Source organism: Apteryx rowi, unplaced genomic scaffold (assembly GCF_003343035.1).
Source record: "Apteryx rowi isolate R43461 unplaced genomic scaffold, aptRow1 scaffold_17, whole genome shotgun sequence".
In the NCBI taxonomy this organism is placed as follows: Eukaryota; Metazoa; Chordata; class Aves; order Apterygiformes; family Apterygidae; genus Apteryx; species Apteryx rowi.
In genome coordinates, this window is record NW_020447974.1 from 451,702 (window position 1) to 467,609 (window position 15,908).

A 15,908-nucleotide genomic window follows, 5' to 3' on the forward strand; every position below is an offset into this window, starting at 1 on the left:
GCGGCGGGCCGGGCCGGGCCGGGCAGGAGGCCCGTGCGGGGCCGCCGGGCCGAGCCGGCCGGGGCCGGCGCCAGGGCTGGGACGGGCCAGGCGGCCATGTCCCGTGGTGCTTTCGGTGCAGGTGATCTAAAAACTGGTTCACACTAACGCTTGCCCCTTCAGCTGCGCTCACGAATTATGCTGTACTTAATTTGCAATTACTTCCTTAAAAAAAAAAATCTAAACGTGTGTCTCCTGAGGTTAAATTTTCGTGATTTTTTTCAACTTCCCTTTAATTTAAAGAAAGAAGTAATGGACAGCCTAAAAATTAAAGCACTTAGTAGCATTCGTTGTGTTTTGTTACGGCAAAAGTATTAAATGGCCTGGGACATGAGGGGGGATATTTTTAAGCATTAAAAGTGAGACATTTGTTAAACGTCAAATTTACTAACGGTTGTAGTTAGTGTAGCCCTATGTAACTTCATGACTTTTCATTGTTACCCCCCCCCCCGGTCCCTTAACAAGGCACATAAGAAACTCAGTTAAACTTATGTAAGTCAAGTTTCTCTTGCTCTCTCGCTCTTTTTTTTTTCCCTTCCTCCAGCCGGAGGAAACAATTTCAGTATTTTGATTTCTGCTAGAAAGAAAATGTATAAAAGCATTATCAGTCCCTTCCCACTACTTATTTGTCTTGGGACAAATGAAGTTGATGCAAATACATCAGCTTTTTTAGCAACCAGAAGAGAGATATACTTTTAATTAGTCTATTATTGGCTGCTCAACTATATGCTATGTATAAAGTTATTGAAATAGCATACTGAACTCAAATGCCAAACTGAAGATTATCCATTCCTTTTTATACAAAGAAGTTCTCTAAAAATGCAATGTTGTTCGGACTAAGTAATTACGTATATTCTCGTACTGGGTATAGAACTTGTTTGTATTTGTCTGAAAGGTTCCAGAGCTCTAGCTCAAGTGAACTTTGTGGCTTTAGATTTCCATCTCATGATACAGGAGGAGGAATGATCCCACTAGTGTACTTACATGGTTTGTATGGGAATATCTGTTGTGGATCACTGAAGCATTGTTTTAAAAGGCAGTAAGGAATTGTTAAGAGAAGACAAAATGAAATTTCATAATTATTGCACATATTAAGAATTTTAAATGTATTAATTTAATGCCTGCTATATTGAATCTATGTAGCAAATTATTAGGAGTGGAGGAGGCAAGCTAGGTTCTTGGCCCTAATTCTATTAAGCATTTACATTTTGACCCAATATAACATTTGATTCTTTTGAATACCAAAAGACTATTAAAGCTTTTTAAAATGATCTACATTGAGGAAATTGGTAAATAGCAGAACTTTGCTGTGTGTGACACAATGCTATCCTAAAACTATCAGAAACTTTCTTTTGTTCTGTGCATTCGTAATTCTGTAGCAGTTTCTGGTGTCCGTTTTAAAATGAGCATCTTTTTGCACAGTTTGAGAGATGTAATACTGTCCTAATTTATTCTCCTAGCTAAAGTTTAAAAACAATGTTATGGGCCTGGCCATTCTCCAAGAAGTATTTAAAATGAGAAGCATATATTGTCTCTTTTGTAACTTTTTTGCCTTTGCAGGTAACTGTTTAACCACTTAAGTGCAGGCCTGGTAGGTGGAGGCTAATAAATTGGAAAAATTACCTGAGGAGCTTCATGGTACTCTGCCGTCATCAATTTCATCTCTGTTCTTTCCAAGTTCCTTGCATTTCTGATGAAGTACTGTCCCTTCTTTTGGTCTTCTAGCTTTATTCCTTTCCCTCCACCCCACCTTCTAAATAATCTGGACTGCAAATACTGAAACAAACCTACTGAAGCTGAAGGTAGCCTTGCTAGCTAGGAGGATTTTGGGTGGTCAAACATGTTCTGACAAAGTTCCACAAGATAAACTACCCACCACTTCGATGACAATGAACAGGTTGTAACATCAAAAAGTTTTGAGAGACAAAGTAAGAAAGCATAAAGAAAAGATGAACACAGCAGAAAAACTGCAGTAGAAAAGGTCAGATTTTATGTGTCATAAAAATAGCTTTCTGTGGGTTTTTTGTTTTTTCTTTATTTCAGATGAAATAATGGGATTCACAGTCTACATTCCTCACCTGAGGACATTTCTTAATGAGTTTTATGTTTCTTTTTACTGTGTTTTTGTTTGTTTTTTAAAGTAGCCTGATAGCCAGTTCTCTTTTTACAGCAGTAATGCATACATTTCCAGCTGTAGGTGTGGTTTCTAACTGACATGATGGCTGTAATAAAGTTCTAAGAGTGTATCAACTCCTACTTAACCTGCATACTATACAGCTGTTTAAAGTGTTGTCTATTTAAATAAAATTCTTGAATTCTTAAGCGTTTCTATCTCTTCTCCTTGTGAATAGTGTTTAAAAGCTTTATTATTAACAGTGCATTTGCACTGTTGTTTTGTTTCTCACCCCTTCTTGTTTTTCAGGTATTCTGAAAAAAAAAAAAAAAGCAGCCCAGCAGCATTAGTAAGTGCCTCACATGTAGTCAGAAAATGTGCTTAACTGCTCTTCCCCAGTATGATTATGTTGGGCTTAAATATGCCATCAGTGCTTGGATAGCTTCTTGGAGTTGAATCACACCCCTGGAGTTGACATGGGTTGATAGTCAGAAAGCTGCCCTGGATGTAATTCACCAAGCCTTCACATGTGAAGTTGAGTTTCTGTGATGGATGCTTTTCCTGAACATGCTGAAAGAAAAACCTTTTCAGACACTTCCAGGTTGTTTAGCTGCATCTTCCTCATTGGAACCATAAGTAATGAAACTGTCTAGGTTCTTGTTTTGATATAGTGTTGCTTGGGTCTCTGAACCATTGCATTATATCAATTCTATGCATGTCTACTTGTATCTACCAAATCTCTCATTTTAGGATAATCTGAGAAGGTGTCTTAGCCACCGCTGTCTTTGCACTGGTTCTTGCTGTGCTGAGATTGCTAGGGCATGTAACAGATCGTTGGTGTGCTTGTCATCTGATTGAAAGACTGGCCTGGAAAATACTGTCTTGTTATTTGKATGTATGAATTAGTCTTCTTATGCTCTGCAAACCTCTTTCCATATTCCCAGATAAATATTTCTCAGTTCTTTTTTTCTTCACTTTGTATGTTCAGAGGATCTGAGCCTTGTTCACTGGCCAAACCTGTAAGCAGAATGCTTTTAGCCTACAAGATACAGCTATTTCCTCATTGAATGACAGAAAGAAGTACTTTCTGCTGAAGGCCTGTTACTTGCTCTTTTGTGAAGTAGCTTTAGGAACAGTAAAAGAAGAATGGTCATATGTTCTCTTTTTGTCAGTGTATAGCCTCTCACTTTCTTCTGAGAGCGTGAGAGAAGAGCAGCAAGTCTGGCCTACTGTCTTAGGACAGTCAGTGTTTTGCTTTAAGTCATGTAGTTTTGAATGAAGTTAATGAAGTCAAGATAAACTAAAAAATTTCAACTCAAATTCTGAGTTTGGAAATATGAGAACTAAGGTTTTTGCTTTCTTAAAAATATATACAGYTAGTAAATGAATATATTTCAGATTCTCTTAAAGGATAAAAGGCATTATTTCTGTGCTAGTAACACATAGTTGAGTTTATGCTGTTATATTCTGAAGTAAAATTGTAAAACTAATTTCTTCTGCAATATTGAGAAGATTGGATATAGAAGATCAAGGGATACTATGGAACTAGGGAATGTAATATATGGTTGGATATGCTTAAATGGAAGGGAGGTAGTCTGGCTTGAGGTTCAGCTACATCATCTACTGCAGTTCTGTTCAAAATGATGTCTCTGAGAATAAAGCTGCTACTTCCAGAGAATGCTATCTGCCTAAGTTTATGCCTTTTTCTTGGTAAGAAAGGAAAATATCAACTAACAAGCTAAGACATAGTAGTGACACTGTCTGAAAGATAACTAAGCCCTCAGATGAATTTTCACATTTGTTGGGATTTTTTATAAAAGGACTCCAGGTGTGGAGATTCAAGCTTAAATAGCAAGACCCAGTGATAACAAGCGAGACTGTTGATAGTTAATAACAGATGGCTGAACTTCTGATGCAAATGATCAGCCAGAACAAGAGAAGTTCTCCGCATCCTGACCCAGCAATGCCTCACTGTTCCCATGGCAACCTACACATTTTTCTGGTTATAGTAAAGTTTATGGAACTGAAGATGACTTGTTGGTTTTACAACTATAAAATAAACTTTAAAAGGCAAAGCGTACCAGCTGGAAGTGAAAACATAAACTAAGAGAATGTGGATGTGAATTCCTAGAAGCCTTGCCTGTTTTAGTTCCTATAAGATCTTTCTAAGAGATGTCAAGTACTGTATACCTAAATTTCCTGACAGTTTAAATACAAAAGTTTATAATCCATCTGAATCTTTTTCATTTAACATAACATAAAAATTAGATTACTATAACTAGAATAGGATTGCGGGGGGAGGGGAAGGGAGGAGGAGGTATTTGGCCTGGGTATGGTGCAGAGAAGCAAGGTGGAACCTGTAGCTCATGGGATGGACATGGCCTTCAAGCTGACTTGCAGTTGGCAGCCAGACCTCCATCCTCTTTGATGGGAGGAGGGGAATGTCGCTGTAGGAGAACGAGCGCCTGTAGTGGGTGGGCCATGGAGGGCTTTGGAGGCTCTGCTGGTCATGGAGCCCTGTAGGAATTCTCTGCCTCTTTGGTGAAACAAAGGGAACTTTTGAATCAGCTGCAAATTGTTGGAAGCTGAGAGAGTATGCTGGAGAAGTATTGCTGCAGGCTTATGTTGTCCTTACTCTTTTTGCAAAGGTGCTTGCCTTGGGCTGCTATAAGCAGAATGTTAGAAGGACCCTTAGTCTGACTCGGTATTTTTCTTATATACTATAGCAAAGTTATTTTGCGGTTCCTGTACATACTAGTTAAATTAAAAAAACAGAGTTTAAGATGCCTTTTTAGGGTATGATAGCTGAAAGAGTCTTTTTGTAGACTAATGATTTCAGGTCACTGAAATTACTGGAGAAAAGTGCTTCTGAAACTGGTTTTAATCTATTTCGCTGGGCAGCATGTGTGGGTATTATTGAAACCAAATAATCAGTTTTTGTAAAGCATAAATGATCTGTTGAATGTCTGTTTTATCAGTGCTTTTAAGAGCAAGTATTTTCTTCAGCTGTTGCTTCCCCCCACCCCCTTCCTTTCCATGAGGTATATGTATGCTTGTGGTTCTTACGCTGTGAAAGTGGTTTCTTTACAGAAATGAAGATAGTCCTTGGTATAGAAGTGTACTAAGCCAGTATCTTCTTAAACTGTGCTTGCAGATTCTATCATATTGCTGTATTTGATTATCTAAATGGATCAAGGAATTCTTCAGCCTCCAAGGATATAACTCAACCACAATGTTACCTTTTGAGAGAAGGGAAGGAAATTCATGGAATTCCTACCTGATGATTATTTTTGGTCAGTGATACAAATTGAGTCACACTTGGGTACCAGGGCCGTTTTTTGCTGGGTAATGAACAAACATGGAACAAAAAGACCATCCTCACTTCGAACCTTATGCAAGTATCAAACAAGAAATGAGTGAATTCCAAACGAGAGTTATAAGAAAACAAAGGAATAATACTGATCAGACAGATAAACTGTATGTTGGGATCACAGTTTAACAGGACTTTGTCACAGTAACAGAAAAGCTTGGAGGATGAGTCATTCTGCACCCTGTCTGTTGCATGTTCCTCCTAAGTATACAAACAACACAGGAAGGAGGGAAGTAAAAGTAATTAATGGTCTTGAAAATCTAGCATGTCTGTGGTGGAAGTTAATGTCAGAGGGCTAATTTAAGCAAAAGTTTACTGTGATAGTGAGTGGAAGACAACAGGAATGATGGTAAGCCATGGAAGATCTTGAAAGTGGAGAAAAATAGTTTGCTTGTTATGAAAGAAGATGTCAGCAGAGAAATGCAAAAAGATGGATGACAATCAAAAAAGGCAATGGGGAAAATATGATAGCCTGTTAGACACCAACCATATATACTTTCCTCATAAGGTTGAATGTTGGTGAAGTATTATGTTTTCTATCTTTTTCACACTTTTCAGTAATTAATTCCATGAGAAATTTTATGGGCACCACTGCTACTTCCCAGAGCAGGCAAATGAGGTACTGCCATCTGCTAGCTAAAGGCTCAGTGGTGTTCACGTGGGCTCTAGCCAGACCCAGAGATCAGAACTGTCAGGGAAWTTTTTCACCTTAATTATAACTTGGATTGTGAAGAATTTATCTACGGGGAAATGTAAGCTTTATGCATTTTTTCTTCTGTAGTTGGTCAGGAGAGAAAAATCCTGTTTTGCTGAAAGAATATGGTCTGACAACAGATTTTTGCTATTGCAGCTGTGTTTGTATGCTTGTATCAAATTTGCATTAGGATAGGTGAAATCTGAATGTTAATCCTGCAGTGCTTTGGAAAAGGGGAGTTGTATTCGAAGGACGTGTTGTTACCTTTCTCTGTGTGTAGTAGCCAAAGGACTCTGGCATGCCAAATGGAGCATTAGGAGGGAGAAGACTAGCCAGACTGGTTGTATAGACATGTGGAGACAGAAGCAGTCATCTCCTGAAGCCCTGCAGCTCCAGGTACTGAAAGCCAGCTGTTGTGGTGTAGGCTTCACTGGGCAGAAAGTAAGTGAACTTCACTGCTCTCAAGAACATAAGCATAGGATTTGCAGATATGAATATAAAATATGTAATGATAATACATGAAGTCAGAAATTCTCCTGTGGAAAGTGTCCATGTCCAATTCATAGTTCATGGTGACCAGTGACCAGTGTGCAAGTGGTGCTTTGTGATTCCTCTGCCCCACGCCGTTGCTGTGGGGCCGCAGGGTGACTGACAGATGCTGTGGGACTTCTCTCTGCAAGATGGGGGGACGGTGTCCCCGCTCGGCGGCAGTGACCTGAGCCATGTCATCATGGGTCTTCCGGAAGCATATTCAGGAGGGCAGACACCATCCAAAGGATATGAAAGTACATACCTAGCATGTTCCTGTGCTTTATTTATTCCCTAAATGCTGTTTCCTAGGGATCACTTACAGGACAGTGAACCCAACAGGAAGGGTGTACTGAACTCAGTCTACACATTTTCCTGCGGATAAAGAGGGCATGTTGTTTTTCTTCTTGATTCCTATGTCAAATTCTGGTTCATTCAAGATCAGACACTAAATGATAAGAATAAAATGTTCCATACTTAAAATCTCTCAAATATATTTTTATTAGTTCTTAAAGATAACTGATTGTAAACAATAGCTGTTTACAGTAAGTCAATGTATTCATATATTCCTGAATGTAAACTTAAAATGCTTCTTGACTATAGCCTTCTACACTTTGTTATTTTTTTCTTTAAAAAGAGATCCTCTCCCTCAAACAGAATTATGCATGATTGTCACTTGATAACAGTGAAGTTTTTTTTTCTTCACTATTTTTTTTTCAGAAAATCTCTCTATAAATTTCTTTGGTAACAAGAGACAGAACAAATACTACTGTCAGGCACTTTTTTACTTAACGTTTGTGCCAGGGGGATTGTGTGATGCTCTGCTTGAGCATGCACAATAATTTATGTCTATTAAACCTGACAAGTGGGTGAATCCTTAGTATTGGCCAAACTGTGCTAGCAACTGATGTGTTGCAGGTGCTAAGTTTTTGGCATTTCTAAGCTGAGGACAGCTTGGAGCAGCTTCCCCTAAAAGAAAGTCATTTTGGCATCTTCTGATTTAAGTTTCATGGAATATTTGCTTTGTGAATTAATACATGTTCTGATGCTAACTTGCTTTTTTTTCCCTGATGTGTACTTTTGATTAAATAAATGTTTGTTTTGATAAATACATATTTATTGACAAATTATAAAGGAGGAAATTAAGACTCAGTTTTATTTGTTTACCTATCTGTGCTTGTGTCAGTTGTTCTTGTGCAAAATACAAAAGAGGCTGTGGAGGACCTTGAGCTTTGACTAGATAAAAAATTCTATTCTTTCATACGCTGCTTGTTTTCACACCATTCTTGCAGTGTACTGTTTTTTTTCTTCCTAACAGTTTATTGCTCTGTATCTTGATACACAGATCACCTGATCTTAAAGGCATGCAAATGTAGAGCTTGGATCCTTAATTATTATATAAACTGCTAATTTATCTTAAGCAGCAGGATGATATTGCTTGCTAATAGGTTTGGTTTGAAAATGGTAGAGGAAGGGTGAGTCCTGTTCCTTGGGTTCTCTGGAAAGTATGTTCTAAGAATATGCGGTACAGGGTGTTACAAAACACACGTGCAACCAATAAACTTTGAGTGGAGGCCAGGGAAGATGGGTAATTCAAGGTCAGAGCTGTGTAGGGATACTTCTGCATGCTGGCCTTCGCTGTGCCTGTTTTCACACAGTGCCAACAACTGCTCAGTCATCCATGAACTCACTTTTTCCCTTGAGGAGGGAGGATTGTTTTGAACAGCTACGTTATGAATACATCACTATTATTCTTGCTCTAATAGTGTTAATTTTAGCACTTCAGAATAATGTCTTAAATCTAATATTGTTGTAAACTTCTTTGGTTCTAATAGGGGATTTAGTGGCTAGAATATTTAAGATAGCCTTCAAAATTGCAATATAACCATATTGAGATGATTGAATGAAGAGGAGAGGGAAAGGAGACATTTAAATTTTGTAAGTAAACAAGTATGTCAATTAAATTTCAGTGTTCAAGTGGACCTGACTCTTAAAAAGTTACTTTCCAAGATGGGGTGAGAGGGAACCTAACAAGATCTGAATGCTCTAGAGTTCCATTAGTGTGGGCTTTTTTTTTTTTTTTTCCCTTAAAGTAAATCTGAACTATAATAAGATAAATATCACACAACTAGATCCTGGTGATTCTTCAAACTGCACGAATGCAAAGAGGAACAAAACCTGCAACTGTCAAACTATTCAGTACTTGGCACAGATGAAATGAGGCTAGTCACTTGAAATAACTGTTCTGATGGTTTGGATTCAACTGAAAGTGCCTTACTTCTCAGACAGTTGTAGTGTTTTAATTCCTGGCAGGTGGGATCTTTTAAGCATTGTGGAAAACTGTATAGATTATCATTTCTTCTGGAATTGAAAAATAAAGCAAATTCATTTTCAACTAATCTAGATACCAGGTTAAGTGAGTCAAGGATATCAGCTGAACTGGGTRCCAAGTGCTACCATCCTCAACACTTTGTTTTCATTCATAATATTTAAATATAGTTTTTATAGGTTCCTTTAAGACAGCAGAATATTTGAAATTGACTGCTGTGTGCCCATAACAAAAGGTTATTGCTTTTTGACCACAGAGCTCAACACTGTGCTGGTATATTGCTGATAAGCCCCTCTTTTTCACTCTTATTAAAGTTGTAATGCTAGTAATAATACCAGAACTTTGTGAGAAGTGAAACACCTAGAGGGTGATCAAAATTCCTGCCACTGAAAAAATGGCATAGTTAATAGTGCATAGGGGAGGTCTCAGTCAGTTTTCCAATAGAGTAGACTACTTCCCCCAAAACTTGGCTAGATCATAAATGTTTCTTTCTCTTTCCCAAACATCTAGATTCACCCTCATGCACATACTTTCCTTCCCTGGCTTACCAGCGTTATTTTGTTTTAAGACACACCACAGTAAAATTGAGAAATTACAGTATCTTTTTAATATGCTCGCTTTGAGGAGATTCTCAAGATGCTTTAGAGGTTTCTCAGTAGCCTTTGGAAACTCTTCCTATATCTTTATGTACATTGAAGAAAGACAACTTTCAAGAGAAAAATTAGGGAGGTTGAACTAGTGATGTCTAACTTGCACACTGTGTTTCCTGTGGAAGTTCAAAGTAGCTTATTTGTTCCTGACTTCAATCAAAGTCTAAAGAAAATTATCAAAAATAGTGGATTTTTTGGCATTTTATAGTTTGTGTAGATTTAAAGTGAAGATGAGGGTGTTTGGCTACTGACTGTTGAAAGTTTTGTAGACCGTGACACCTGTTTTGAAGGCTGAGTGCTTTAGTACTTACAAAACTTCACCTGTATTGTTCTGAAGGCTGTGTTTAATTAAGATTTGCCATAGTGTATGATCCCCTAATTGAAATGGTTCTTTTTTTTAGACATGTTTATCTGTAATGCTAACAGTTGTGGCATCCCTGTCAATTGCACCCCAAAAACGAGTCAGTTTAGATGTCTTCCTTTCACAGTGCACTTTTCAGCTTCTTTCTGGTTTATTTTCAGGAGGTCTGACTATGGTCTGAAGCAAATGTCACGTGATGTAACTGCTGCTCTTCTTGCTATGATCACAGGGAAGAAAAACACCAGTTTGTGCCTGGTGTTTTCCAGAGGAAAAAATGGAACCTATGCTCACACATAGCTCAGATGGCATTCCCCATCAGGAATTTCACATGCTGCCGTTACGGTTCTGTTCAACCCCTTAATGACTCTTCCGAACCATTCACGCAATCATTTAGAGAGTTGAAGGCTACTTTACATATCTCTTCAAAAAAGAAGCGCTATTTCATCGTAAAATAAGCACAAGAGCACTGAAGTATACTGTCAAAGTTTCTATGCCCAGTAATTATTTAAAGTGGTCAGAAAAATATTGAAATACATTAGATTATTTTTTAAACTTAGTGGGGAAAATTAAAAAAACAGCATTTTTTGGCATCATCAGTAAGAATGCTGTTCCTAAAGGTGCTTGCRTGTATGGTGAAGGCGGTGAGCTAAAGAGGAACAAACTGCTGAATAACATTTTGACAACAATCTTGTCAGCACAGGATACAAACATGCAGTGTTTTAAGCAGAGGGCTGCTCTGGCAGTTCTCAGAAGCATTGCCATATCCCTTGCAGGTTTTTTTAAACAGCAGTCCAGTGTTCTTTTCCAGTCACATCTGAGACTGATTTATTATCACAAATTGCTGCTTTACATTTTTAAACCAATCTCTATATAAAATACTGCAGGAGTCTGCAAATAGTTGAACCTTTGTCAAGCTGGATATTGTTAAACAAATTAAGGAGGGAACTTATATCTGTGCTCATGAGTGTTTAGGGCCTCAACATTTCTGGTACACTTTTTTATTTATGTATTATAGAAATACTGCTGCATCCACAATCACTGCTAGGATTTAATACGTAGGTGCTGTCAGCCTGTTTAATGGGAGAGATATCTCGGTTTCTGAATAGTGTTAGACCACCCAGTACTCAATTACTGCAACTGTCACAGAGATGATATGCCTTCAGAAAGATGTGCGGCTTAGCCCTTTTTCATGCCCTTTTTCATACCCTTTTTCATTTTAAATATGTACTTTCTAGGCTTCCTTTGAAAAGAAAGCACAGATCTGGAGCTACTGTACTGTGATATTTACAGCTAAAATAAAATTGAGTAAGTTTGTGAAAGCCTTCAGTCTGTATGTCATCAGCCAGGTAGTTGCTCTTTAAGTTGGTTCCTAAATTGGAGAGAATAACAATAGTGAAGTTGGTTATCGGTCGTCATCGTCTCCAAAGTTGCCTTGGCTATGGAAGCCTTGCTGAAACCTTCTTTCACTGATTAGTGAAGGAAGTTTGAAAGAACATATATAAAAAAAAMCCTCCTATTGAAAAATCGATTTTTTGAAAATAAAAATGCCTAATCACTTTTCTGGAAAGCATCTTAGGAAAAAATTTTCATATATTTTATAAGCCAAAGTATGCTATGTTTTCTGTGCTGGGTTGATATGCTGTCTTCTTCCCCAACTCTTTCAACTCCCCAGATCAAGTATTTAGGATGTAGTTTCACATTATGTTGGCTGTGACTTTAAGCTGGGCTATGTCTGATCTCCACGTTTCCCTTGCTCCCTCCTGGGAGCTAGGATGAGAGTTTAAAATGGGATCATTGTAGTAATTTGTTTTCATTATAATCTTAAAAATATATATATCAACGCCCTTATGAGAATGGTAAATCAGTGCTGCTGTTGAGAATGAAGACTGGATATAAAACTTTTACTCCCTTCCAATTACAGCTGCAAAGTCTATTGGGTATCTGTTCTATGCTTATAGTGACATATACCTGTTCTGAAAGATACTGTCCTCTAACTGTTTTCCTTTCATGGACTAACAAAAATATCTGAAAAAATATTATTTTTGAGCTGCAGAATTATGAATCCTATTGCTTTGTCATGCTTTTTAGGATTTTTCGCTCAGCTAGTTCTATCAAGTCACACAGTTTCTTCTAACATAACATAATTTAGGCCAGAGCATCAGCTAATCAAGAAAAAAAGAATTGTAAAAAAAGCTAGAGGAGAGTGAATGGGAAACTTAAAAATTACTCAGTCTGTTCCTGATGTGTAGTATTTGTTTCACTATTATATAATTTCAGGGTTTTTTTGGGTAGATCACATTTAATCAAATCACTATCACAGAAATTATTGCATTAAGGAACAGAAAACAGAAATTAGTATATGCTTAATTAAGGGCCTTAACTGAGGCAGAAGTCCTCTTAACTTTTACTCCCTGTCTAGTTATAGCATGTTGGTTAAACACTGACTTGGTAATCTTTTGTAACCCATTTTGTAGAGTGGTAAATCTAGGGATCAACAAAAAGCATATGTTCTGTTCCTCTAACCTGTGTATATTTAAAGTTCTGAACATCTTTTTAAAAGCCAGCATGGAAAGTCTTACGGCTTTACACTATCATTTCAGCTCTGTTCAGATACAGTGGAACAGCTGTATTCATAACATGAGTTGGCTTGCACCTCAAAGTGAACTGGCGTTCAAAATGAGTCAGAAACTTGCTGCATATATTCAGATATTTCTTGTTTATTTTCCCTACTAATTGTGGACTATGAAATCATAAAAAATTGATTACTTCACAATTTGGGATTTCATTGCAGAGCAAGAAATAATTTGGCATACATTATTTGGTCTTGAGTATTCCTTTTTGTTGTCCAATGAAGAGAAAACATGCAACGATCAGAATGACTAAAAACACGTTTCTGGATAAAACTCTGATATTGAGGGAACTGTGACACTTGCTATGCAAGTTAGGCCATAATGGTAGGTTTTTGGTAAGCTTTTGCGCACACTTTTAGTGGTGTGGAAGTAAATACTTAAACAAAAAAACCCTAAAACCTCTTTCCCCAAGTTTAGTTTAAATAATGTGATGTTCAGTGACGATCCCTTMAGTCTGTTATTTCATTAAATAAGTTTCCCTGATCAAAATACAAACATTGGAACTAGAATTCAGTTTAAAGCCAAAAAAGAAATAGAAGCAGGTTAAACTGATGTTGCTAGGTAAAAATAGAAAACTACAGTACAGTTGGAAGCAGAGTACTGCCTCCGTGAGCAGTGTGATGATGGCAGATAGGGTGTCAGCTGAAATGCAGGAAGCAGCATGGCAACGCCCAGATCACTTTAACAGTCTGTATTTTATGTTCTCAGCTTAAGCTTTAGATGAAGTAAACTGGTTTTCCTCACCCAGATTTTCTTTCTGTACTTATTCAGCTGTTTGACTCTGAAGGCATTTTAGTAAAAATTATTATTTAAATTGCAGTTTTTTCCAGCCCTGCTTTTTGATAAGTTCATTTACTGTAAAATAGACTCAAGATTAGTTTTGAATGTTGTGAGACACGTGCGGCAGAAGTACGCAGTAAATTTCTTTGATATATGCAGGGGAGGTTGCTGCAGTCTGGAGTGGAACATAGAAACAGTGTTGACTGATTTCTGTTGCTCTGGACTCCAGAGTAACTTCATCGACTACTGTATAGCTGCGTCTTAATTTAAAAAAAATTCTTCCTTATTTATCAGGTTACATGTTTTATTCTATTTTTCTAATTATGAACTAGTATAATGAGGTGAAAGCAGCTGAATTTCTTCTGATTTTCCTATGCAGAGCTAAGTAGATCCAGCACTTTTTATAGCTTCTAATTAGTTTTCTTCAAACAATAGCAGATATATATCAATCCTAATTAAAAGCTCCTATGCTATCATCTCCTGCCCGCAGCCGGACTATAGTGATAGGTAGTGGTTCAGCTTGGTACCCTAGAAAATATWAGGAGATGGTAAGAGTACGATGAGGTAATGGATTTCTTTGCTGACGTTCTCGTAATGGTTATCATGCTTCCCAAGCTTACAGATGTCTGGCAATCTAAGGCAGGGGTCAGCGTCAACAAACTCTATGTAGGAGTACTCCTAAGCTATGGCAAATAACCAGTTCATTGCATTTGCTTGAATATAAGTAAACTTAACTAATAGCTTGTTTCTTGAAGGAAGTAGGCTAGCTCATGACTTTGACTCTTGATAGCTTAAGTTGTATTTCAGTTCTTCATACTGCGAGGCTTTTGAACTGTGTGACTTCAGATATAATTATGGGTTTGTAATATGCAGACACAACAGGACTGCTCATTCAGAAATCATGAATTTCTGAGGTTCAAGGGCAGCTTTCTTTGAAGTGAAGCACAACGTGGAATTAGTGAACTGGAGCATCTATAGATATTTCTAATTCCAAAAGAGAAGCTGTTAGTCAAATGTTTACATTGTGTTTTGTTTTCTTAGAGTAGTTTCTTGAATCTTTGCCTTATTCTTAAAATCTAGAACTACCTTTAACTTACTTTTTGGAATAGTAAGTTAATAAAACTTATTCATAGTTTTTCCCTCTTAGAATATTCTGATATCTGCCTCTGTCTCTTGTGACTAGTTGGTCAATAAACTTTAGTTTCAATTTATTGATTAAAGGGCAGTAGTGCGTTATTACTTTAGTTCCTATAAACTTGTTTCAGCTAATTGGATTGTTTGCTATTTTAAGGGGAATAAAAAACATACATTGCTGGGATGTATATTTTGTGTTATATACTTGAATGTTTAATTGCTGGAGATGAAGCAGAGTAATAATCATATCTGTATAGTCAGATTATAGTATTATTTTATGCACAGTATATGATGTGTGCCTTAAACACAGCTGATTCATACACAAAAGCAAATTATTACAGCACACAACACTAACAGACTTTTTTTTCTAACTAAACACTGAGTTTGCTGTGTCTATAAATGTCTTTCCACCCTTGTTCTCAATTACATCAACTTGCATCATCTGTGTCTGTTTTGTAGGAACAATTGCCAGGCTTCTCAATATTTATAGTCTTTTCCTTTATGAAAACTATTAAAAGTTGCTATATATTATACAAATCAAGTGGAGCTAAAAAAAAAAAAAAGTGTTCCACATGAACTTTATACAAAAATATATTTCTTAGTACCAGTTGCTTTTTGTGCTTTAAAAAACCTAAAAAAAATCAAATGCCTTGCTTGTTACATTGCTGACATAATTTTAAGTTGTTGGCCCTGTCTTTGAAATGCTATGATGAAAACAGTAGCATTTTCTAGTTCCGTACTTGGTGTTTCTCATCCTTTAACTGGATACAGTTTTAATTTTGAAATGACATCATATTTTTAACTACAGCCAATACAAATATGTCTTTCTAGCTATTTGGGTCTTCTTTTCCATCCTTAAGGCAAGAAGTTGGTTACTTTTGAAATAGTAATTCCTTAAATGCTAAACTTAGATTTATATAATAAAAATAGATTATAAGGAAATAATGAGGATAGTCTGATACAGGAGGATGGGCAGTGTTTGCAAATTAAACTTTAAATAAGTTTTAACTGTTTATAAAAAGTAATATCATTTATGTATTCTGTATCTTGAGTAATGATTATTTCAGATTTTTTTACCTTGCTTATTCATTAGTTGGATATTGCATTTGGACATTTTTAAACTCTATATAGTTCATGAAGTCAGTTTGTGGTACAGAATACCTGTGAAAAAGTTGAATGTTTCAAGCATACGATATAAATTTTGTAACATTTTTAATGCAAAAAGAAAGGGTCTTTCCCCCCTCTTTCCCCCCTCTTTCCCCCCTCTTTCCCCCCTCTTT

The 15,908-nt window shown here is 36.9% G+C and overlaps 1 protein-coding gene across 9 annotated transcripts in view; it reads left to right on the forward strand.

Annotated features, from left to right (window-relative positions):
* The window catches only part of FAM214A (family with sequence similarity 214 member A), a 47,772-nt gene that overhangs the window by 11,622 nt on the left and 20,242 nt on the right, over positions 1–15,908 (forward strand). For 2 of the 9 annotated variants that reach the window (XR_003252603.1, XM_026060479.1), the window contains exons 1-2: positions 86–2,020; positions 2,462–2,788. The exons of 1 other annotated variant lie outside the window; for it this stretch is intronic. Coding sequence is in view for 7 of the 8 variants with exons in the window: in XM_026060479.1 (XP_025916264.1) it covers positions 2,701–2,788 (88 nt within the window). In the remaining variant the exon portion in view is untranslated. Of the gene's footprint in view, positions 1–85; positions 2,021–2,461; positions 2,789–4,474; positions 6,658–11,319; positions 11,390–15,908 lie in introns of those variants that run through there. 6 more of the 9 variants (XM_026060472.1, XM_026060473.1, XM_026060478.1 and 3 more) reach the window with 6 other exon arrangements.